At 33.8% G+C, this 27172-nt stretch overlaps 1 protein-coding gene across 2 annotated transcripts; it reads right to left on the minus strand.

Moving 5' to 3' along the window:
• Positions 1-2939: 2939 nt before the first annotated feature.
• LOC126971600 (zinc finger protein 493-like) lies at positions 2940-18892 on the minus strand. Of its 2 annotated transcripts, none has more exons than XM_050817942.1 (9): positions 18597-18880; positions 17692-17823; positions 16800-17040; positions 16621-16716; positions 15066-15128; positions 12648-12777; positions 9511-9741; positions 7685-7793; positions 2940-4535 (listed from the first exon to the last, which is right to left on the minus strand). In XM_050817942.1, exons 1-9 carry the CDS (start codon positions 18726-18728, stop codon positions 4074-4076), a joined length of 1596 nt encoding a protein of 531 aa, XP_050673899.1. In that variant the 5' UTR covers positions 18729-18880; the 3' UTR covers positions 2940-4073. The 2 variants fall into 2 exon arrangements, 1 of the variants encoding a protein (XP_050673899.1); XR_007730932.1 differs by having other exon boundaries at positions 4295-4535; positions 18593-18892.
• Positions 18893-27172: the final 8280 nt, after the last annotated feature.

Genomic DNA, 27172 nt, shown 5'->3' on the forward strand with positions numbered 1-27172 from the left:
GGAAAGCTACTAAGTCATTAAATAAAAAAGAAAGTAGGCCACTAAATGTCAGTAACGTACAGGATAGCACGGAGATAGCCAACATGTTCGCAAAACATTTCTCCGTGAAACCATTAGACGTGGCGCATGTGACTGACTCCCAGCCATTGACACCATCGTCTGAAATAGTAAACTTTAGTCCAACAGTTATATTCCGAACGATTAAAGATATGAAATGCGGTAAGTCACCAGGCCATGATGGTCTGGGTGTTGAGCACATGCTCTACGCTGGAAACAAATTGTATGAGGCCCTCTCAACGCTATTTAATATGTGTATTAAATATGGCTATCTTCCTGCAGATATGTTAAAGACAGTAGTGGTTCCTGTACCGAAAAACAAGACGGGTGACATGTCCAATATAGCTAACTATAGGCCTATTTCACTAGGGACAATTGCTGGTAAGGTACTTGAGCGGTTGTTGCAGCCTGAACTGATGAAGAATATACGGATTAATGATTCTCAGTTTGGTTTTCGTCCCGGCCTCTCTACGGACTCGGCAATTCTGTCTCTAAAGCATGCCGTGAATTATTATAAAAGTCGTGAAACATCAATCTATGCGTGTTTCCTGGATCTGAGTCGCGCATTTGATCTTGTTAATTATAATATATTATGGAGAAAAATGCGTGACTCAAACGTCCACAGCGGTATTGTCGTGCTGATGAGATATTGGTACGAGAATCAAACGAACATTGTGCGTTGGGGCGACACAGCCTCTAGTGAGTTTAGATTAGAGTGTGGTGTACGTCAGGGGGGGCTAACCTCTCCAGACCTGTTTAATCTTTACGTTAATGACCTTATTGGGGAGCTGAGTGGTACTGGCATCGGTTGTCATATTGACGGAGTTTGTTTTAACAACTTAAGCTAAGCTGATGACATGGTGCTACTTAGCCCCTCAATAAACGGTCTTCGTAAATTAGTATCGATTTGCGAAAGTTACGCCTTAAGACATGGATTAAAATACAATGTACGCAAATCAGAAATGTTGATCTTTAGAGCTAGTAAAGGTCCGGAGAGGGTACCACCAGTTTTATTAGATGGGACACCAGTTCGGGTTGTGCAACAGTTCAGGTATCTCGGACACATGTTGACGGGGTCCCTCAGCGACGACCTTGACATAGAGCGAGAGCGAAGGTCACTGGCAATAAGGTGCAACATGATCGCTCGCCGATTTTCTCGGTGCACTGAGGATGTTAAAGTTACGTTGTTTAATGCGTACTGTATGAGTTTTTATACTTCACAATTATGGATCAACTACACCAAAAGATCCTTTAACATCCTCAGGGTTCAATATAATGATGCCCTTCGCATTTTATTAAAAATGCCGAGGTATTGTAGCGCGTCGGGCATGTTCGCCGACGCTGGAGTCCCGGACTACTACGCTGTTATACGGAATAGAATAGCGGGTTTCTTGGAAACCGTCCGTTATTCTAATAATAAGATGATTAAGGTTGTCGCTGAGGCATCCATTGACAATGTGTTTTACAAACACTGGCTAAGGGTACACCAGATCCCTAACGTAAAATGACTATTTATTTTTATTTATTTTGAAGTGACTTTAATTTTATATTAATTAATTAATTATCTTCATACATATTCTTTTTATAATTTTAAAATATTTTGACTACCTACTTATATGTAAACATGTTTTCTATGGGTCCTTGACCTGCAATAAAATGATTTTATTTATTTATTTATTATTATTTATTAAGTAATAATAATAGGTAAGAGAATAAAAAATTTTTAATTTGGAGTCCTTGATTTTTGATTCATTGGGTTTAGACTTCATTAATTCTTGTGCATTCGGTGAAAATTAGACGTATCTCGTATATAAATTTGTTGTACTAATTTAATTACGATTTTATCATAATACTAGCTGATGCCCGCGAATTCGTCCGCGTAGATAAAGGGTTTTCCAAAAAAAAAATACAAGTTGAAGATAATCTCACGGCCTATTCCAGTTCCTAATTCATTAAACTTATTTCGTGGAAGAATGCTATAGCAAACTAAACCAAATATTGGTATAGTTATAGCTCTTCGACGTCAATTTAAATTCTTCACAATTCCCGCGGGATCCATGGATGTTTCCGGGATAAAATGTAGCCTATGTTCTTTCCCAAGCTCTAGAGTCTATCCCTGTACCAAATTTCATCAAAATCGGTTCAATATCTACGGTGTAAAATATATATATGGATAAGATCTTGGTACATTTTTTTTAAGTTGAAGTCGTTGATTTTTGAGGATAAACAGAGGCTAAAATATCCGCTCACACAGTTCGTGTTTTACGTTTTACCTATAGATAAGGCACACCTTCGGGCCTTTATTCTTCTGGATCCGCAGGGGGTTTACCTATAGCCTCAAACTCGAGCAGGATGTACAAGGTGGTCAGTTAGGTCGCGGCAGAATCTATACTTCCTACATACATTGACATTATCCACATCAGCAAAACTTCGGCGGCAGCAGCATGGGATAAGTGTAAACAATTATCAGTTTCACTTTTTTTTATGAAAATAAGGGTCGAAACGAGCAGGACGTTCAGCTAATGGCAACTGATATGCCCTGCCCATTACAATGCAGTGCCACTCAGGATTCTTGAAATACCCAAAAATTCTGAGCGGCACTACAACAGCGCTCGTAACCTTGAGACATAAGATGTCAAGTCTCATTTGCCCAGTAAATTTCACTAGCTACGGCTCCCTTCGGACCGAAACACAGTAATGTTTACACATTACTGCTTCACGGCAGAAATAGGCGCCGTTGTATTACCCATAATCCAGCCGGCATCCTGTGCAAAGGAACCTCCCACTGGTAAAAGTTTCACTAGGTACAAAAATTTACATAATAAAGGAAAGTAAATAAAACGTCTCTTTATTTAGTTTTATTCTATATTATTATGGTTCAATCATATTATAAGTAAGTAATAAGCGCCAGTAATATTTTACAAGTTTAATTAAGATAAATTATAATAAAACACTCTTAAAAGACGTAATATAAAATGACTAGATTATCAATAATGATTTTAAGTACCTAGCTAGACACAAAAAGTCTGAATATTCTTTTTATTTTATTACGAAAACAAACAGTGTAACACAACGTAATAGGTTCAAAAAAAAGTGTGTGTGTCAGCTCCGACGCACGACTGGAGTTTACTCCTCAAGAACGAAGGCATTTAGGCATTTTTGCAGAAAATTCACAATTTGGCCGAACAAAACTCCTGTTAAAGAATTCTAAAATCAAATAAATCCTTAATTATCAAAATATGTCAGGAATTGCCCAAACACAACTCCTGTTAAAAGCGGAACTCAAAATTCCAATTTTAAAAGGTCCATCAAGGAAGTTACATTTTGGCACACCCTAATAGGTACCTATATTATACTACATGCGTAAGCTATCACGCAGTGTACTGTGTATGATGGCTACACACAAGTATATACACACACACACACCCACACACACAACTGAAAAGTGAAAGGTGCGCGAGAAATGATGCGCACCAAAAACGTTACTATCCCATTTGATGAGTAGGTTTTACTCCCCATATTTTTCTCATACCGGGCGTCTTATATGAAAATCGATTCTTAAGGAGTAAACTCCAAAAATAAACATCTATTTACCATTGACAGTTTTCACATATAAGAAACTTTAAGCGTGTTACAAATAATGAATAAAAACAAAAAAAAAGAATAAAGATATACCTAATACACGAGGAAAAAATTAATGGAAATTATAGTATCTATGTATTCAGCACTCAAGAGAACACGCACTCATCCAACGCCTCGTCAATCTACCTGATAACGGTATAGCTATTCAATAGCTCGAAATCAGGCAAGTCAGTCGACATCTGATTTATCGCTTGTGCTGATATTTGTGTTAACAAACAAGAAATATATTCATTTCATATTTTTAACAATTGCTTATATTCATTTAATGATGTGGAACATTCACTGAATTGTTTGTTAATTATATTCGAATCTTGTATCGTATTACATTTCGAACAAATTGATCTATCTGATAAAAAAAATTCTCCCATTAACATTCACTCGTCCTTCAGATTTCCGTGCCTTTTCTCATGATTTCGCAGTCTTTTAATCTCGTGAAAGCTCTTACTACACAGCTGACATTTGAATTTACGATCACCTGTGTGAGTTGTATCATGTCGCCTCAAACTTATCGCAGTCAAAAATCTCTTACTACACTTCAGACACTCGTATTTACAAATATTCGAGTGCTTCAATTTATGTTGAGTCAAGGAGCTCTTGGTTTTATATTTGCAGCCGCACACGTCACATTCGAAAGGTTTCTCGCCGGTATGAAAGAATAGATGGGCCTTCAAACTTGAGGGTATGCTAAAAGTTTTCGAACATATTTCACAGACGAAGGGCTTTTCTCTAGAAACTTCTTTCATATGAATGTCGTAGGTGCTCTGATTTTTGTATATTTTATTGCAGTGCTCGCATTTTATTGCTTTGTTTGGTCCATGAACATTTTTAAGATGACTCTGCAAAAAATTGTGGATATTTAAAAGAAACTAAAACAATTAATTGAGCTGAGATGTTTGTCCAAGAGTTAAATTAATTTTTGAAGTTATACTTCTTCAGGCGCGTTATGAAAAAATGATGAGAGTGAAATTTCAGGGTGAAGTTGGAAAATTTTCTGACGTTTGCGTCATTCGATATTTTATTTTTTTTGGTTTAAGGCAAACCTTATCCTAATAATGGACAAAGAAATAGCTTGAACTCTTTGGAGTTCAAGCCAGTACAGCCGTATTCGTAATTTAATAATTTACTGTCAAATCTATCGTTGCAAGATTTTTTACAATATTGTTCTTTCTACAAACGTAGAATAACACGAGGAATAAATAATTTTAAGGATTTTTGCTTTGTTAGTCCAAAGAAGAATAACTTATTGTGTGCATACATAAGTACACACACACTTTAATTTCAAATTCTTCCCATCTGATATTTTATTATACTTCTTAGGGACAATAAACAGTTGACACAATTTTACAATTTCAAAGTACAGTAGATATTAAATTAATTTCTAGTGGGAACCCACAGTTTAAAAACCCGTTATCCATAGGTTAAAAATATAACACAGGGAAATCAATTTAATATTAAAAACTACATACATTTGTTTTAATTTACTACGCTCTAAATTATCCAAATATTAGTTTGGTTTAGGATTTACTTAGTTCCAAATAATGTTTATGCTTGCAGTAGCATTAATTGGTCTTATAATTCATTAGATATGCATTTGCTGAAAATTTCAAGTATTCAGAAAAAAACATTTAACTGTGCACTTTTATGTAACTTTGTTATATTAATTTTATTATATTAACTTATATAAACGTCAAATTATTAAATTTATAAACGTTCGCATCGTACAATGTCGGTCAATTTAACATGTTTCAATAAACTTTTAGTGAAAACGGAGCTCATAAAATTTACATTGAGACATTAGCTTTGAGTTGGGAAAGGTCTGATTATACAATATTACTGTTATACCTTTCATATTAGCACTCTTATTGTAGATAGTACAAGCCTAGCGAAACTCTCTAAGTAAAAAGCAATTCACTCGATTGCATGAAACGTGCAGTCATTGACAGATTGACAGATAACGGATATAATCTTGTAAAAAACGGAGATAGCCGAAATCCACTATGTTTTAGGCAACTTTTCGCTTTCAAAATTAGCCGGATTATACTTCGTGGCCAATGGCGATGTTGTAATTACTACAATTTCAAACTTTAAATGACTGCACGTTTCATACTAAACTTAATTTAAATTTTTACTTAGACAGCCCCGCCTCTTATTACATAGTATTTACATCCTCTTTGGATAGGACCGATAATAAGAGTGCTACTATAAAAGATATAAGCCAGACAAGTAAGGAAAAATATGGAGGTCTTAAATCTCTACTTGTCTGTAACTTAGAGACTGGTGTATATAATGTAGTTTTAAGTGCAATTAATTTAATTATATTGCAGTTTATGTTATAATTTAATTCGAATAAGATCCCAATTAAGAATTTAACACACGTATCTAATTCAGATGAAACGTTCAAAACATTTCATTTTAACACATATACTAACGTAACCAAGATACAGATAATTAAAGGTCTTCCATGTCGGAGACTCCCAAGTCAAATTACAACAATGTATGTCTATCTAAATGTGAACGAGCTTCAATACGGATGAAGTAACGCTTTGTTAAGGAACGAAGATTACACGTCGCATTTCACGTTTATATATACGATGGAGACGACCTTCAATGTCTTAATGCTGACTGACGTATAAGTATAAGTTCACTGCCACATTCTAATTACTTTTTTGTTTTCTGTATGACTTTATTTGTGTTTTTTTGATGATATGATTTACTGTCGCCATTAAAAAACATTTGAAAATTTTACATAAATTACGAATAGGTATATTATGGTCTAAGTTTTGTACCAAGTTTAAAATATAAGTACTTATCATTTAAATTTCGTATAAACTTCTCTTTGGGAAACTGTACATTGTAAATTGGATTTATCTCTTTGAGAAAGTATAAGTTTTACATTGGATTCATCACTTTGAGAAATTGTAGATTTTACATTGGATTAACATCTTTGAGAAACCGTAGATTTTGCATTGGATTAATCTCTTTGAGAAACTGTGGATTTTCCATTGGATTCATCTTTGAGATACCGTTGATTTTACATTGGATTAATATCTTTGAGAAACCGTAGATTTTACATTGGATTAATCTCTTTGAGAAACTGTGGATTTTCCATTGGATTCATCTTTGAGAAACCGTAGATTTAACATTGGATTAATCTGTTTGAGAATCTCTAGATTTTACATTGGATTTATCTTCCTGCGAAAGTGTAGATTTTACATTGGATTCATCTCTTTGAGAAACCGTAGAGTTTACATTGGATTAATCTCTTGGAGAAACTGCAGATTTTACATTGGATTAATTTATTTGGGAAACTGTAGATTTTACATTGCATTGATTTCTTTGAGAACTTGTAGATTTTACATTGGATTAATCTATTTGAGAAACTATAGATTTTACATTGCATTGATCAGTTTGAGAACTTGTAGATTTTAGATTGGATTAATCTCTTTGAGAATTTCTAGATTTTACATTGGATTTATCTGTTGGAGAAATTGTAGATTTTACATTGGATTAATTTATTTGGGAAACTGTAGATTTTACATTGCATCGATCTCTTTGAGAACTTGTAGATTTGACATTGGATTTATCTATTTGAGAAACTATAGATTTTACATCAGATTAATCTCTTTGAGAAACTGTATATTAATAATTTGATTCATTTGTTTACATTGGTGACAATTAATAAATATATTTCGCGGGTCTTTCTTGGTATCATGTAAGCAGATGTACATTTTTCGTAAGGATTCATTACACATTTGTAACAGCATTATGCTCTCAAAATACACTTCCATTACTGCAAAGTATTTTTATTACATTAAGTTATTATTAGCTATTATAATGTATGTTTCAGTTGCGACAAAGTTATTTACCTTTTTAGCTAATTTTAAATATTAAACGGTATATATTTTCCTATTTAAAAAAAAATATAACTACGATAGGCTGCTAATGTAGGGATTATTTGTAATGAAATATTATTACATAAACTCACTTTCAATGAGGATGTTTTCCTAAATCCTTTTCCGCAGGCTTCACAGACGAACAATGTTTTCTTCATGTGAGCGATTATATGTTCCTCGAGCATGTATTTATAAAGATATCTAAAATGAGTAAACTTTCTTTACATACAGAAGTTACGAAATAATCTATGTTTATGGAATTATATCCGTCGTGATGACCATAAAAGGACAAAAGAGGGAAGGCAAAAATATTTGCTTTTATGGACAATATTAAGTTAACATCAAGACCCATCCAGCCAACCTACGTCAACGGCAATTGTTACAGGGCCGAAGTATCACGAGCTCAAAAATTTTTCATTACAACGGATATCCCGCAACTCCGTCCACCGGAGACACTCCTACATCAATACACTTTCATTAATGAAACTGCACGTAGTATTTTTATGTTGTTAGTAAGTATTATGTTCATAATTTTAGGTGGGATTCTTGTAAAAATTTTCACTACTACAAAATAAAAATTGGTTATCTGTAAAGTAGGTTTACGTGATAACGTTACAAGAGAACATTGATGAAAATATAAAATAAATGATATAATATTGACACATTTTTACACAAATTATCTTGCCCCAAACTAGGCATAGCCTGTAACTATAGGAACAAGACAACGATATATTTAATACAATATACTTACTTAAATATACATAAATACATATAAACATCCATGACTCTGAAACAAACATCCATACTCATCATATAAATGATTGCTATGATAGGACTATGACTATGCCTGTAGCTCAGTAAATAAAATTGCAAACTTTTATGACTTGAATTGTATTTTTTTTTGTATAATACAAAGAAGTTAATTCAAAAATACAATTTTTAGATAAATTAACATTTATTTGCAGCCGTCAATTCAAATATTTTTTAACTTAAATTAAACCACACCTCAGTTTGATCTTGCCTCTCTATCGCTTGTTCCGCGCTCTCGCTTGCACGTTCGGCTCAGAAGGTACTTGACAAATGAGTCATGCTTTTTCGAGCTTGCGGACGGCGCGGCTTTCATCGATTTATTTGATATTATTAAAAAAAACTACATAGCCCAATTTTTTGGGTAATAAAAAACATAGCGGTGAAATTAACTGTTACTGCCAGGGATAATCATAATATAAAGCTCTTAAATAATGTTCACCAGAACATACAAGGTATCTCAAGTAAGGAATTAGAAATTGAACTGTTTTTGAGCTGCTGTAATATAGATATATTATGTATTACAGAACATATGCGTAAAAGTCTTCAGCTCCAGTTTAGTATTAGGGAACATAAAGTAGTCAGTTTGTTAGAAGTAGGACAATACATGGAGGTTCACTAATTATTAATAAAAACAGATCAAAAAATGTTTACTATACGATACAAAAAATAATAAAATAAATACCAGGGACGAGTAAAAAAAGAAGGACTCCGGGCCGTAATATTAGCAAGTGAAACACCGTTATGATAGTGTGTGTGCGGTTACGGGGGATAATAGTTACACAATTTTTTCTCCCTTAAATAATCATATACGGCCACAAATACTCATATAGTATCGTTTACACTATTTCACAACGCACGACGGTATTTTTAAAATATTTTATTGAGACGCAAACTGATCTGTCACAGACGATGCCAATTCTCATAATGGCCGCCTATCGGCCTGTAGCAGTATAAGTGTGTGAGTGGGGCTATGTATTTACACGTTAATCGGCTTGTTTCAGTGCTACACTGTTATGTAAGGTGACACGGAGTCGCTTATTTTTTTACTAGTCCGTGATAAATACATATTCTCTGTTCAGTGCATAACATAATCAAACGGAATACGAACCCTCTCCCGCAGTAATCGCATACTAATAATCTATCTGTTGCTTCTCGCTGATGTTTTAGCTGATGTCTACGCATAGTTCTAAATTTTTTTATTCTTCTATCGCACTGCAAACACCATCCGCCAATCGTATTCATATGTTGCTCACGAAAGTGAAACTGTAGTAATAACGCATTGGCAATCTTACAATCGCACACGAAGCAAAATAATGAGCTTTTCGGGTAGTGTTTTGACCTAAAAGTAAATATGTAATATAACTAATGAAATACTATTTAAGGTAATAGGTCGTAAAATCAACTAACAATTAACATCAAGGGAGTCGAGACTAGTCCTTTTTTTTATGAAAATAAGGGACGAGAGAAGCAGGACGTTCAGCTGGATTTAGGATTCTTGAAAAACCCAAAACTTCAGAGCGGCACTACATTTCCGCTCGTCACCTTGACACATAAGATGTTAAGTCTCATTTGCCCAGTAATTTCACTAGCTACGGCGCCCTTCAGACCGAAACACAGTAATGTTTACACATAACTGCTTCACGGCAGAAATAGGCGACGTTGTGGTACCCATAATCTGGCCGGTTTCCCGCTGCCTGTGCTAAGGAGCCTTCCCCCTGTGATCCCAGGCGAAATAAATAATGATAATTTTGCAAAATAATCAAATAATGATAAAATTCAGTTTCAGTTTAAAGCGTTTTAATCCTTTAAACGTATATTGTTCAACAACGGAAGAAAATTTTCGATTTCTAACGAGCATACAATAGACAAAATGAAGCCGAGAGCTTCAATACACTTGAAAAGTGTAATCGTCTCCGAAAACAATTATCTAAAAATGATAATAGTTATTTATGCAACTGTTGTGTAATAAGGGGTATTAAAACACGACATGTGGGTTAGAATAGTATCCAATGTGGGTTATAATAGTATCACATGAGTGTTTTAATACCTAATTATCAACAGTTGCATACAAGACTTTACACCCAGAATATGAATCCTTTAAAAGACTCTTAAACAGCTTACTGCTAACATTAAAACAGCCAGTCCTAGTAGTAACCTAATATCATCCATTACTGATTTTATACAAATAAACTAGCCCCCTTATTCATAATGGTCCGCTAACTTTAAACAGCCGCTTAGGAGTGTTTTTTCTCATTCTGACTTAGGTCAATAGAAGAAGACAAGAGTGAGAATTAGAAATAAGTTAGCAGACTATTATGAATAAGGGGGTAAGTATTAATAAAAGAATAATTTATTTTAGTAGCTATTTACATTTTGTATTGGGCAATTATTAAAATTCACTTGAATATTATGTTCTTTTGGAGCATTTAAAATATGTGTGCTGTCCAAACTTGAATCGCTAATTTTTTCAAGAAAATGGCGGGGTTTCGAATAACCTACTTTTTTTACGGCGCGCCACGTTCTGGTAGTGTGGAACGCGCGTTAACGAAAATGTTCTTTTTTTTACAGGCCACGCATCGAGCAATAAGAATGTGGCTGTTTGTTGATACTCTTTGCGCATGAAGGGATCGAAAAAAAAAACCAAGGAGTGTTGTTATGAAATTCAGTACAACATTACAACAGTCGTTTCGATAATGTAATGGTTATTACGACATTGGGTGTTTTAATGTTGGTAATAAGCTTACTGTTTCATAATCTTTAATAAAGGATTTAAAGCATGGGTTTAAATGAACTATCAACGATACGCAATCAACTGCAATTTTTGTTAAAGTCCGACTATGTCTTAAATTTGAATTTGGAATAAACTTTTTTATGCATCACAACACTTCATAAATGCGCCAGTAATATTCTCAAATGATTAAAACCTCTTTTGGTATTGTATTTTTTAAAGGGACGGAAAAATTAAAACAATCCGTTTTTAGGGTTCCGTAGCCAAATGGCAAAAAACGAAACCGATGTCTGTCTATCTGTCCGTCCGTATGTCACAGCCACTTTTTTCCGAAACTATAAGAACTATAACTGTTTAAACTTGGTAAGTAGATGTATTCTGTAAACCGCATTAAGATTTTCACACAAAAATAGAAAAAAAAAACAATAAATTTTGGTATTCCCCATACTAAGCCACTTTTTTGAACTGAAACTCAAAATTTTGAGACACTTCCAAAGTGCTAAAGTCCGTCCCCCGTGTAAATTCTAAAATAAGAGAATGATAAAACTATAAAAAACATATGATGTACGTTACTATGCCAACTTCTACCGAAAATTAGTTTGAACGAGATCTACTAAGTAGTTTTTTTACTAAAAAAAATACACTATCATTAAAAAATTGTTCAAAGTAACAACGAACTACAAGAACTTTTATATTATGTTACTTGCTGCTACGGAACCCTTGATGGGTGAGAGCGACTCGCACTTTGCCACTTTGTAGCAAATGAGTTAATTCTATAGTGTGTATTGAACGCAAAGAGCTATTGAAGTAAGTTGGATAGCTCTTAAAAATATTTTAGCTGCTAAATATGAAAGCTGTCACATACTGAAAATAAATGAAAAATGCGTTTGTAATGCAAATGGATTTCCATACAGCTTTTCTGGCCGCATATTTGTACGAAATATATGACGCATTTGTGCACCCAGTTGTCATTTTAAGGCGACACTAAATGCCGGCGACCTTGAGCGATATGAGTTCACGGCTCCTATAAAACAAAGCCAATATTTTCAAAAATTCTTGCGTCGAAAATTTAACATTTTAACAGGCGCAAACTGTTTAATTGCTTACAATCCTCATTATTGATTACTAATCTGAATAAATGTACCTACATAAAAAAGTAAAATCTATAAGAACTACTGTTATGATAGTAGTATACTAAACAAATGCATGATGCCGAGAAAAAACATGTTTAACTGCAAAGAAAACTGGTAGTTCATAATAGCTCTGGAGTACAAACTTTAACCAACAATAAGCATTAGCAACCTACAAGGAAGACGTAAGGGTATGTGTAACAGGATTAAGTAGTGTTCATAGCTCCAAATGCTATATTTTCACCACAAATCTTGTCTAAAAACACCTTGTTTACGTGTTTTCTGTTTACCCTTCGCCTTAATGTATATAGTATTCAACTGTATCAATATATTTATGTAGCGGTAACTGAATAGCCCTATTAATTATTATAACTTGCAATACATTACCTATGTGTTACCATATCTGCAAAGTCCCGTCCAATATATTCACAGAGTTGGCATTTCAAAATATTCTCAACCCAATGATCCTTTAGATGTAATTTTAAAGCTTCATAGTTTGAGCTATAGTCACACAACCCTACAAATTATTAATATTAACTTTAATATAGAAAAGACAAAAAGTACATTCCATGTACACAAAATTATTAAATGCATTCTATAATTAAAAATAAACATGAATTAATCACGGACTAGTAAAAAAGAAGGACTCCGCGCCATGATATTAGCAAGTGAAGCACCTTTATGCTAGTGTGTGTGCGGTAACGAGGTATACCAATTACACAATTTTTTCTCCCTTAAATAATCATATATCCACAATTTTTTAATAGTATTGTTTCTACACTTTTAAACAACGCACTACGGCATTTTTAAAATATTGCGACGCAAACTGATCTGTCACAGACGATGGCAAATCTCATAAAAGCGGCCGATCGGCTTGTATTAGTGTAAGTGTGTGCGTGGGGCTATGTATTTACACGTTTACCGGCTTGTTTTGGTGCTTCACTGTTATGTAAGGTGACACGGAGTCCTTCTTTTTTTACTCGTCCCGTAATACGTAATTTTTAACCTCTCTGAACTTGTTAGTTGTGATTTCGAAATATTAATAAATGCAGCGGTATATTCATCTGCTTCCGCAATAATGCACCATAGAAAATGTAAAGATAATAGTGAACGTTCCTCATCTTTTCGACGTTTATGTTTCTAAATTTATTATGAATATAGTTATACTCTTGAATTTTAATGCTATTGTTATTTGTAACTTTTGTATTTCATCCTGAATTGCACTAAAGAACTTATAACAATTTACAGTAAATAAAGATTTTTTTGAATTTGAATTCTCATCAGTCATACTAAGAACATACTAATTTTCTTAAATTTTAAACATTTTAATCATATTCAAAATATCTTTGTTGGTATTTTTGCATTCACTTTAATTGTATCATATTTTACTCATAAAATCTTAAGTGGACCGCGTTTACATGTTTCACATTTTTTCAAATGACAATGTCACATTGTTTTTGTTCATAACAGTCGTAACATTGACAACAAGGTTCCAACTATTCGCTATTGTAATGCGTCGCGCCTGTAAGTTTTTTTGTCTGTGGAAATGACAGAGTTTTTTATTTATAGCAATTTAAAAAGCCAATATTCACGAATATTTAACACCAAAAATTATTCGTGTACAATAAATTCGATAACTATGCCGATATAGACGTTATTATTTTTACTGTTTTGATTATGTTAGTAAAATTTGGATTAAAGGTTATACCACCGGTGGTGACTTGTACATTACTTAAATTAAATGCCTACTAATACTAAAACAATATCAGTTTACTTCAATAATTCGCTATTATAAAACTCCTCTAGGTTTTTATGCGCAAAACACTTGCAAACGCGTTACTAATTGTAAGTATAGGTACATAAGTGTATATTCAAATTCTAATATTTTTGTGACATCACTTATTGAAAGTCAAAAAACTACCACCCATTCCAAAATGAATGCCTCAGACCTGAGAAGAATAGGCGCAACAAACTCAGCGGGCTTTTCTTTTTCATCGAATAAATGTGTTTACAAAGTAATATTGTACAATTAAACTTATTATTTAATAGCCTGAGGGCGGTCACTCCATTCCCAATCTGTGGTATCATTAAGAAAGTCATTAATGTTATAGTAACCTTTACCACACAAACGTTTTTTAACAATTCTTTTGAATAACGTAATACTTTTGTTTTGAACATTTTCTGGGATCTTGTTGTAAAAGCATATACATCGCCCCACAAAAGACTTACTAACTCGACTTAGCCGAGTAGTAGGCATCATCAGTTTATGTCTGTTCCTGGTGTTAACAATATGGTTATGACAGTTTCTGGCAAATTCACTTATGTGCCTATGAACATACATTACATTATCAAGAATATATTGAGAAACAACAGTCAAGATGTTAATTTCTTTGAATTTTGCTCTCAATGATTCTCTAGGACCTAGGTTATAAATAGCGCGAATAGCCCTCTTCTGCAGCACAAATATTGTATTAATATCGGCAGCGTTGCCCCATAGCAATATACCATAGGACATAATACTATGGAAATAACTAAAGTATACTAGTCGCGCCGTATCTATGTATACATTTAGTAACGATTTCATGAGTCTGTTGAAATGACAAGTTTTTTAAGTTTCTTATTTATAGCAATTTAAAGAGCCAATATTCACAAATATAAAACCCCAAAATTCATTCGTGTACAACAAATTTTAAAACTATGCCGACATCTATGGAGAAATTGGCTATGTACTTTTGAAAGAAATCATGCAAGTATTATTTCATTCAATTAAAAAACCATTTAATTGTGAGTGCTAAGAGAACTTACCACAATTATTTCTTAGTTCAAGTTTCACATCATTCCGAACTCCATTTTTGGCTGGTTCTACATCTATACCCAAATAAATAGAAATACAATAATATCATTATTTAATTGTATAGGTACTTAAGCCAAGTAATGCAAATGGAGTCTATCTAAGATTCCTCTAGGACTATGGAGTTGTCTCAATGTTATACTATTGAAGTAAAGTATATAAATCTATTATTTAACAGAGTTCAATATTGAAACATTCAAACTAAATTTTAACTTTGAATAATGTGTGGTTTAGATAATTTTATTTTAAATTTTCTAAGATTGGCATGTGAGAATATATTAGAGAATAAAATTATATTTATTTACCATATGGAGTGACTATAGCATATATCATAAAGCTACATTAGTTTGTAAAGGGGCTATGACATGGGGAAAGGAACTGATAAGAGACAGCCAGTTCATTTTTTAAATCATACAACAATAAAATTGCTTGGTCTACTTTTTTTTTTATATACAATATTACATATACCGATATAAAACTAGGTCAACTTAGCATCTAAAAAAACCACAAAGGTTAACAACTAATGCTAATAACACTTAATTATATGTCACAACTCACAACTTATGCTATAAATTAAATGAACAACAGTGAAAATATTTTAAAAGACATAAAAACGAATAAATATAACTTATAAATATGACTTAGCAGGTTCAAATTCTCTTAGCTGCTATAATTTTTGTAATAGATAATCTTTTTTGCCGCTCAATGAAGGGCAGGTCATTTAGCAAGCGAGGTATTAGGTAATCGGCAGTTCATTCGCCGTACACGTTGCAGGCCCGGAGAATTGACAACCGGTTCTGAGTTATGGTTGTTTTTGGTCTTGTTTGTATAGGATGTTCTATCTTTTGCAATCTTATTTTTTCATCAAAAAAGTATTGATTTGAACTTAATATAACACTATTCAATTTTAGGTGGCCTGCATAGTACCAGTCAAGAACCATGCATTATTATTTTCTTTATTTTAATCCGCTATATTATAGAAAGCCTTCGTTGTCATCGAATAATAATAATAATTCTTTACTTGCATAATAAGAAGCTTACCTATATTTACTAAGTATGTGCTTAGTCAGCCCTACTTTACATATATGAGTGTAGATGCATAATAAGTAAAGAACTTACATTACTATAACAATGTACTTATTGAAAAAAATGCTTCCTTTACCCATGTCATATTAACGGGAAATGAGGTAGATATTCATTCCATAGTTATAATATATTTAGAAGAAAGTTACTTGACATCATGATGGTGAACAGTGAGGAATAATATTTCTGTGTTGATGATTGTGAATTTTCGAATTTGGTTGAAAAATTAGCTTTTGCAATGAGTGAATGAGATAAAATCAGTATGATTAATAATGGAAATACTAAATTTAGACATCAATTGGCTATTTCACAGTGGAATGTTACATTAAAAATATAATAAAAATAGTGAGTTAGGTTAAATTGATAGTTACAAATTGATAGTAAAAAAATATTCTGAATATCATTTCAATTTGAACTATAACTCACCTGATTGTTGAACATAGTCTATCGCTGTTTCATTTTCCGTATTAACAATCTTCCTATTTTTACTAAGGGTTTGTATTAGATTTCGTTTGGATGGTTCTAAAAATACATCAACAATGTAGAACAGAAATTAAATAAATCTACAATATTTCAAGGACATTGTTGGCAAGTAAATCTCATACCGACTTTAGCCTTCAGTTTTGCAGTTTTTTTATTTAAAAATTTTTTCTTCAAAGCTTTATTAAGATTTGATATTTTTTGACCAGTTAAAGTATTTATATCACTTTTATTGATATCTTCAGTATGGTCTTGTTTGTGTTCCACTGCTAATGAGGCATCAATCCATGTTTCTTTAAAATTGAAGGTAGAACTACAACTTATTTCATTATGAATTTCAAATTGTGCCTTTTCAATGTATCCCACCTAGAAATGTTTTAAATTGGTATAAACTGTAACAATTCATGATAATTCTTCTTTCAAAGAAAATTTTCAGCTAATATTACTTAGTTATTTGAAATTTGGGCAGTAAAATATGTTAATATAAACATCAATGCAGCACCAGCATAACAAACAAGTGTAAAAAATAAAAATTTGTTCATTCTAATGAAGCCACATCGGTACTCGAACAGTTAGCTTAGTTGGTTAGAGCACCGGCAAAGAATGCAGGAGGTCGTGGATTCATAAAATTTTGTTTTTCAAATTTTATTTGTTCATTCTATACTATGTTTTTTAAAGTCTAAGTAGGAACATTTGATCAGAATTTTGCATATTAAATGTAAGTTTTAAAACATAACCATATTGGTACTGGTAATGGTCATACTGTTTTTGGAAATTAAAAATATATACCTATTACGATGTTAAATTTTGAAAACTTTTGTGAGACATATTTACTTTATTTATTTAAATTGACCTTACTCTCTGTTCTTGAGTGTTGGTACCACATCCTGATGAAGGACATCTAAATGGTCTGAAACTAGTCAGTTCCAACACCATTAATATAGAATTTTGATAAATTCTATCTAGATTCTAGGAGATAAGTTGGGAATTTTTTTTAATACTTTGTTTTGTTCTTACATTATCCTGTGTGTGTTTTCCAACTGTTTTCCAAAATAGCTCAGATTTTCTACATTTCTTTTTAAACTCCACATATCTGCATAATTCATTATGGCAACTTATGCAGAAGGTACGAGGGCCTTCACCTCCAACCTATTATTAAATATTTAAAACTTGAATTACCACACATTGTTATATTATCTAACAACTTTTATTATTTATAAATCTATATATATAAAAATGAATTGCTGTTCCTTAGTCTCGCTAAAACTGGAGAACGGCTGGACCAATTTGGCTAATTTTGGTCTTGAATTATTTGTGGAAGTCCAGAGAAAGTTTAAAAGGTGAATAAATAGGAAAATGCTGCTAAATTAAATAAAAACAACAAATTTGTTTTTACTTTGATGCATACATAATTTCTATGAGAGATAATATTGACGCACGGTTTGACAGTTCTGCTGTGAAACAATTTCATTACGACAGCAGGGTGCATGCATATTTTACGAAGTAATTTTTGATGTTATGATATATTATTGAAAAATTCATATAAAAACATTATTTTATTTTTTAAATGCAGAACAATGTCTGTCGGGTCAGCTAGAAAATTTTAAAAATGAATACAGGTGGACTTAAATTAAATAAATAAACTTTAAAATATGTATTTATATCTCATTAAAAAAAGATTTAAAAAGGTAACTAATCTAACCTTTTTTAGGTTTTCACTATAATAGTTTTATCCGGTATTACTTTTATAATAGTTTTGTCCGGGAAATGAATATGGTTTTATTCTCAGTTAATGTACAAAATTTTAAGGGTAAGTAAATTAATGTAATAGTAGTAATTATCATTTATTTACAGAGCCTCATTCAATTAACCGGCTGGAATAAAGAGCGTAGACTGATATATGATAAAAAAGATTTACTTACTGTTATACCAGTGCAAAACATGAACATATCCATGGATCTCTCAGCGTCCACACAGACATTGTTTTCGTAAATTTTATTAAAGCATATTCGACATAGTACGTTGCTTGAGCTCATAATATTACTATTAGCCATAGACCTACCAGTTAGTCACTAGTTTATGTCCATGTTATTAGTAATAAATATAGTGTAATATCAACATAATATACAAATCATAAATTAAGATCATAATGTAATACGTTGATTTTGAAAATGCACAAATATAATTGCTATTATAATTATACAGATACTTATTAAAAATGAACTAATAAACTTGAAAATAGTAAATAGTAAATACAACAAGTTAACAAACATAAACAAATAAACGTCAAACATTTGAAATATTATTCTTTTTGTGATGGCTTCTGTGGAAGGGACACCATAATTTAGCCAAATCTGGTTGAAGTAAGCTGCCTCCACTACGAGTTTTATATTTTGTAAGGTGAAGATGAATTATCAAGATTTAACGGTATTGTTCAATATTAATAGATAACAGTTTTATGAGCCCATTATTCCGTGATTCTAAGAATTCGTTACATAACAGTACAACTGTGCACGTAAAGAATAGCATAACTCTTCATCTTCCATGTGGATAGAACGGATTTACTTTAAATAACTTCACAATTAATGGTAATCCTTCAATATGCAATGCTATTTTCTTCAAAATCGAAGTCTGAGTGAAGTTTGACCATCGTTTCATGAAAAAATTCGAGAAATGTTCACTACCTATATAAAAATATGAGTCTTATACAAAAATCAGTAGAAAAAAAATGAGGAAGTTACGCCATTTTATTTCTAATATAACAGCCGTAGAAAAAAGGGTAAACAACTTCATAATTTACTGGATAAAAAGTAAGCGGTTTTCAAACAAAATAAAGGCAGAAAAAGACTTGAAATGTTCAAACAGTATAATACTCTATCTAGGTCGACCACATTATTAATGATATTTCAAAATATTCAGATACTTACTGTTTATTTTTCGATTTCTTCTACTAAAATCAATCCAGATAATAAGACTAATATTTAATGAGCAACAAAGTTTGCAGTGTATCTAAAAAAACAATATAATTTTTGCTCAAAACATACTTACACCTTTTTTTTCAAAATGAAACATTGCTCTACATTCGTTTAGAGCAAATGTTCATTTAACCCCAATTTGTAACGTTATTGGAAATTTTAAAGTCAAAACAAACCGTCTGTCAGCATTCAACAATCTTCGCAGTCTTAGCTTTTTTAAATCAATTTTACAACACCCTGGCTAGCAGCACAATTTTTGCAACACACATAGTTAATGTGTTGTCTCTTCATATCATGCAATATTAATAAATGAACAAACGATATGACTTGCTCTTCAATTGATCTGGAGTTATTCTTTCCATCCCTGCCGCCGTTGCACATGAGCAATGACACCCTGCCCCATACGGCAAAAGAGAAAGCCGATCTACTGTGCGCTCTTTTTGCCTCCAACTCGATTTTTGACGACAACGGATAAACACCGCTGACCATCCCGTGGTGTCAGAGCTCAATGCCTGAAGTACAGTTCAGACAGAAAACTGTTGAAAAAAAGGAGACAGTTCGGATCCGGCGGTCTTCTGGTATACCAGAAGACCGCCTAACCTAACCTAACCTAACACATAGATGGGCGGCGGCTATTGAAAGCAAGGAGGAAGGCCTGGCAGTTAGCCTACATATAGCAAAGGCCTTTGATCGTGTATGGCACAAGGCGCTTCTCTCAAAACTTCCATCATTTGGGCTTCAAGAGAGCTAATGCAAGTGGACCTCCAGCTTCAGCTTCAGCGCAGCATACAGGTCGTTGTCGTTATTGCTCGGACCCGAAGCCCGTGAACGCTGGAGTGCCCCAAGGCTGTGTGCTATCTCCCACGCAGTTTATTCTGCATATCAATAATATATTGGACACCTCCAACATACATTGCTATGCAGACGACTGCACTGGTGATGCCGTATACGTCATGCAGGTCTCTCTCGGAAAATCGTCGACCAGTGCCGGGAGAAACTTGTGTCTTCTGCCTCAAGTTTGCGCGATTACCACTAAAAAAAACCCCATTTGTCGTATCACTGTTCTTCGACAACACTTCCCTTAAAGCCTCGCCTAGTATCGGAATACTGGGTCTCGAAATCTCGAGCGATTGCCAATTACGTGGCCATCTGGAGGGAAAAGCCAAATTGGCTTCGAAGAAGCTGGGCGTCATTAATAAAGCACGGCAATACTTCAAGCTGGCCCACATTCTAGCGCTCTACAAAGCGCAGGTCCAGCCACACATGGAGTATTGCTATCATCTCTGGTCTGCCGCACCTCAGTATCAGCTCGATCCATTTGACCGCGCGCAACGCAGAGCAGCTCGAATTGTCGGGGACCCAGAGCTCTGTGAAAGGCTGGATCACTTGGCGTTGCCTATAGGCATACGTCTATATATACGTCTATAGACGTCGTTTCATTGTGTGTCTTCTACCACATTTATCACGGGGAGTGTTCCGAAGAGCTGTTGAACCTGATTTCTACCGCCGAATCCCACCTTCGCACGACACGCCACAAGTTAGGATATCAGCCCCACCATTTGGATGTGTGGCGGTCCTCCACAGTGCGGTTTTCAAGGAGCTTTCTTCCACGTACTACAAAGCTGTGGAATGAGCTTCCTTGTGTGGTGTTTCCGGGACGATACGACATGGGTACCTTCAAAAAAAGCGCGTACACCTTCCTTAAAGGCCGGCAACGCTCCTGTGATTCCTCTCCTGTTGCAAGAGGGTGATTACTTAACACCAGGTGATCCGTACGCTCGTTTGTCCTCCTATTCCATAAAAAAAATGGATAAGTATAAGTTACATAATGATCATCATAATGATTATCATTAGAAAACAAGGTCACTACATATCTCTGTCTAGTTTTAGAAACCAATAGGGTATTATAATAATGGGTGGGTATTATATTAATAACTGTGATAAAATAGACATGGTATTAGAGCAGGTACCTACCTAATATTTTAAATAGCGCTACTCTCATTTTAGTTTCTACCTACTGATTCAAACGAATTAAATAGAATGAGTTAATAATTCAATATCATATTCAAAACAGCCACCTCCGTTTTGTACTACATTTCTCAATTGTCTTTTGCAATCCACTTAACGATCCCAATTTAATAAGTGCTTCCCCATATCATTTGCCGCGTCTATGATTTTTATCTCAAAACTAGCTGACTCGGCAGACTTCGTGCTGCCTCAATGGATAAATAAAAAACCTAAACTTTTGTTTAAAATAAACTTAAAACAAAAAAAAGGAATCTTTTTTTTATTAAAACAAATAAAAAAAATGCTCGGTATGAATGATATTTTATAATTATTTTAGATTAATTACACATGATATTACTTGCTTACAAAACAGAGTTTACCTAAAATAATGGCCATTTATATGGTTTCAATTTGATATTTACAGACACACACAGTTATGATAAAGTCTGTTAATCAATTTAAAGCTTTCTGATATATTTTTGGGTTATTTCGTGGTGCGGTTGGATTGAGAAAATTAATTTGTGACATCTACATAAAAATAATCTGATAGATATTTAAAAACTGAAGTTATTCTACCAACTATAGTTAGCTGAAATTAAGTTTATTTTTTACCTCCTGTGAGATAGAAAGCTATATAGATTCTAATTAGTTATTTATTTTAAACTAGTCTTTCAATTTGATTTCTGATCGATGTTGGACACATCAAACGAAGAACAGAATTTTGGTTTATATTTATTTTTTTCCAAGAATTTTCATATTTACCTTTTGAACCTTCCCTGGACTTCCACAAGTAATTCAAGACCAAAATTAGCCAAATTAGTCCAGTCGTTCTCGAGTTTTAGCGAAACTAACGAACAGCAATTTATTTTTATATATATAGATATTGTCTACATGTGGTAATGGGTTAGGCTCGTTGCACACTAATCATATGCTTGCGTAGTCAGTAGTCCAAAGGGGCTAGATCTGAAAGTCTATCTGACCACGTTATGAGTTCACAACTTACAATCCATCTTTGTATTTGGGTAATTAGTATCTTAATAAATCTTAAATTATTAAAACTTTCGTCAGTCATTCGCACAACGTCCAACCTCTTTCTGATCTTATCGCTGTTATCGCGGACCCACCAAACTCACCCTGGTGAAGGACTTCCGAATGGTCCGAAACTAGTCGGTATCGACACCGACAAAAACGTGAGTAAAGCCGTATTGATAAATAACTTTACAATGTCTCACGAAAGTTTTAATAATTTAATTAGTATCTAACCACTTCTTTTTTTATGTATCTGTATTCGAAGAACAAACGTCATGGTATCGTCAATGCTAAATTTATTTGCTTCGTTATATTAAAAATTCTTATATATAAAATTCCGTGTCATGGTGTTGAACTTTGAACTCCTCCAAACGGCTTGACCGATTCTCATGAAATTTTGACTGCATATTGGGTGGGTCTGAGAATCGGACAACATCTATATCCATCCATCTATTTTCATCTCCCTAAATGTTAAGGTGGTCCACACGAATTTTTTTTTAAATTAGTTTTGATATTATTTTTTAAATTTGTTTGATTATGAGTCAGCATTAAAAAATACATACAACAAATTTTCACCCATCTACGATCAACAGTTACTTTTGTATCGCGGTTTTAATATCGGCAATACAACGTTTGCTGGGTCAGCTAGTAAATAGATATAAGTTCAAATTAAATTTTAAGTAAGTAGTGATAACCCTCACTTCTGAGGCTTATTACACAAATTGAAAACAAAATTTTATGAATGATGCATGTCTTGAACCCGCAACCTCTCACGTTCCGTGCGAGCGCGCTTTCCAGCCGTTCGAGTGACGTATCGTCACAGTAGACATAATATGAGGTATCGTTGATAAAATTTTGACCGCCTGCTTTTAATGCAGTCTATAAAAGAAAAAAAATTGAATAAAAATAACAAACTATAATATTATTATATTTATTCTACTTAACATCATCTTTTAGATCTTATTAACTTTAGGTTTAGTGAAAGCCTTTATGGGGAGAGTGCCAACACAAAATATTCTTAAGAACATAGAGCTAGTTGGCAAATATTCCGTCCACGTAGGCATCAAGAGGCAGCAATACGTGCTTATCTTCCACCAACGCGAGTCGTGTATCACTATTATGCGAGAAAAATTTCGCATCACGAAAGTCTTTTATAATATTATTTGTTTTGTAGCTATCGACGAACTAACGAACGACCCAGCCCATGAAAGAATATCTTCAAACTGATTGAAAATTTGATAGTGCAAATCTTAACAATTATTTTTAGAAAATTTTACCGCCACCTAACCGATTAGTAGATCAAAATAGAAACACTAAAGAAATAAAGACTCATACTAATCTTATAATCAGAGAAGATGGCTGATATTTAAGTATCTTTATTTTAGAAAACGAATTAGAGTTTCCCATAAAAGCTTATAAAACTCTAGGAATTGTGAACGAAATCCGATTAAACGGTCAGATTGCAACATAAATGAAATTTATAAAAGCAATATCGCGTACGGCCATTTGTACTAAATAATTATAAAGCGGAAACAACTGCTCACAAATCCTTTCCTAGTCGCAGATACCATTTCAACACTTGTGTGAATACTTTTTCTTTGACCTAGACAAAAACTGTTTGAGATATTGAAATTATTTTTGATACTAACATGTCTGCCGCAATCTAAGTGATATGAGCATTTTATTATAACTACAAAAAATTTATAGTTTTTAAATTTTTTATGATTCGATTTTTAAAATCGGGTCTGAAATGACTTATAATAATAATTATAATAATTAATACTAACTACTTGAATATTGCGACAAAACAATAAAGTCTATTTCAACCATTTATGTATTACATACTAAAGTCAGTGGGATAATACAATATCTATGATAATTTGTTGTTTCAAAGTGATAACCCTCACTTCTGGGATTTAATTAATTACACAAATAAAATTTGAAAACAAAATTTTCTCGATTCCGCGTTCCGTGTGAGCGCTCTTACCAATTGAGCCAATCGTTCGAGTGACGTATCGTTTATAAAGTCTTGAATGCTTTGTTCAACTCTCAGGTCGTGGCTTCATCTATAGGATCTACTTTACAGTTGACAACTAGCTCAACCCCAATAATTGCATATTAGGAAATTGACTTGAGATGTCGCCCCTGCAAATCCAAATAATTTGTTATGTTTCAAAGTGATAATCCTCACTTCTGGGATTAAATTTATTACACAAATAAAATTTTATGAACGATGCGGGACTCTATCTATATCTGTGATATAAACCCATAAATTTACGTTTCAATAAAATAAAACCGAAGACTTGTTGAGCGTTGACATAAAGTATTGAAGTTAGAAACAATAATGTTCGCCTCACAACTCGTTGAAAAACATAAATAATTCAATCTGCCACCTTCTAACCAGGAATCCGCAATTGTCTTTATCTCTCTTTACAGCTTCAATGTTGTTTAAAAGATGGGTATTGTTTTTTTATAAGAAAACTTGTTTAGGCGTGCTTAGCACTTCATTTTGTGGGTTTTTAATGAGATTGAGCTGTCCGCTCAACTATAAGCACGCTCGCACGCGTAAGGTCGGGTCGACTCAACTAGGGCCTGGTATATACCAAAGCAGAGAGGAGAGGAGACGAGAGGAGATAAGGTTATTTCCACCAGAGCGGCACACGACGCGGCACAATTCTAAAGACAAATGTGACATCTCTCTTGACCGATTGATCTATTTCCACCGAAGCTAAGCCGGCAGGAGATGTGGAAATAATAAAATTTGATGGGTTATCAAATTTCATTTGCATTCTCATTTGCATCCATCATCCGCTTTGATGGATACCCGGCCTAAGAGCATGGCCGGATTTAGGGGGGGGGGGGGCAATCGGGGTTACACCCTCGGGCCTCAGCCTCTTTTTTGGTCCGGGCGTACCAAATCCGACCATGTGTTTAGGCTAATTTAATAATAATAATAATAAAAACATCAGATCAGATCCATATCTCTGTTAGTAAAGTTTTACTTAAAAACTAATGTTAGTAAGTACCTAAATCAAATTAATTTAATATTGGTGTGAAGCAATCTGCAAAAATACTCAGGATAGTGTAGGTGCTGCCGCGGACTCGAGCGAGCAGAGAAGCGTAACTTTTTCGAACAATAGCTGCGAAACCATCAATGGACGTCTCCGCGCACATCCCTGAGGCACTGCAAAGCCACGGCAGCCGCAGCAGGACCCTGAGTGCATTATTATATTGCACGCGAAGATCACTGTATACCCTCTGCGTATAGTCAACCCACGGCTGCAGGTGTAGAAAGATTGGCAATATGCCTTAAAAAGTGTAATCTTTACTGATTTCGTACACCGTGCAAACCTGCGAGCCAGCATGTTACAGCGAACAGCCAGCGACCTACGTTCCCTATCGATGTCGACATTATCAGTTAAATCTTCAGTGACCCAGTGGCCCAAGTATCTAAATTTTGTCACCCTACACAGGGGAGTTTGATAGAGTGAAACATCAGCAATGGTTGGATAGGAAAAACCAGTTGCCTTGAAGAGCATCAGTTCACTTTTTCGAACATACTTAAGCTCATGAGTCACCGCGTATGATTCACACATTGATACTAGTCTTCTCATAGCACTAATTGATGGACTCAGCAATACCATGTCGTATGCGTAGTTAATATTATTTGTACACAATCCGTCAATATGACATCCAACCTTAGTCTTACTGAGCTCAACGATGAGTTGATTTATATACAGATTAAAGAGGCGAGGTGAGCTTAATCCTCCCTGCCTCACTACACATTCCAAACGATATACATCTGATAATGATCCATTCCAGCGTACACAGTCTGTCTGATTGCCATACCAATACTAAAATATTGAAATAACCTCGTGTGCAGAGAAGTTTCAGCTTGTAACTTATCCCACAACACATCATAAATAACAAGATCGAAAGCCTTCGACAAGTGCAAAAAACAGGCCAATACAGGTGTTTTCATTTCGTTATAATACTGTACAGTCTGCTTGAGGCACAAGATAGCACTTTCAGTAGAAAGCCCGGGTCTGAAGCCAAACTGAGCATAAGGCAGTTCAAGATGTTTGGCTCATTGTTTGTCAAGCAGACTTTCCATCACCTTCGCTATAGTAGTTGCCAAAGATTTTGGTCGGTTTTGGTTTTGGTCTATAATTCAATGTCACTCTATGAGAGGACATGTTTAACGCGGCTAAGAAATAATACTTTTTTCGGGTTATTTTGAATTAGGTAAGTATGTAATACAAGCAAATGTTTTGATTTTTTTCTGGTAACTTGTTGTGAAAGCATAAACAACGCCCCACAAAAGACTTAATAACTCGTCTTAGCCGAGTAGTAGGCATAATAAGTTTATATTTGTTTCTGGTGTTCATTATAGTTATAACAATTTCTAGAAAATTCACATATATAATATTATCAAGAATATATTGAGACGCAACGCACGACGCAAATAATAAATATCTTTTCCGTTG

Source organism: Leptidea sinapis, chromosome 24, assembly GCF_905404315.1.
Source record: "Leptidea sinapis chromosome 24, ilLepSina1.1, whole genome shotgun sequence".
NCBI classification, from domain to species: domain Eukaryota; kingdom Metazoa; phylum Arthropoda; class Insecta; order Lepidoptera; family Pieridae; genus Leptidea; species Leptidea sinapis.

Coding starts and splice junctions, on each gene's coding strand:
- LOC126971600 (XM_050817942.1), bottom strand. CDS start 18,728: ATGGCTAATAGTAATATTATGAGCTCAAGCAACGTACTATGTCGAATA. Junction 17,041..17,691: donor GAAAACACACACAGGATAAT/GTAAGAACAAAA, acceptor AAACATTTCTAG/GTGGGATACATTGAAAAGGC. Junction 4,536..7,684: donor GGAAAACATCCTCATTGAAA/GTGAGTTTATGT, acceptor AATTTTTTGCAG/AGTCATCTTAAAAATGTTCA.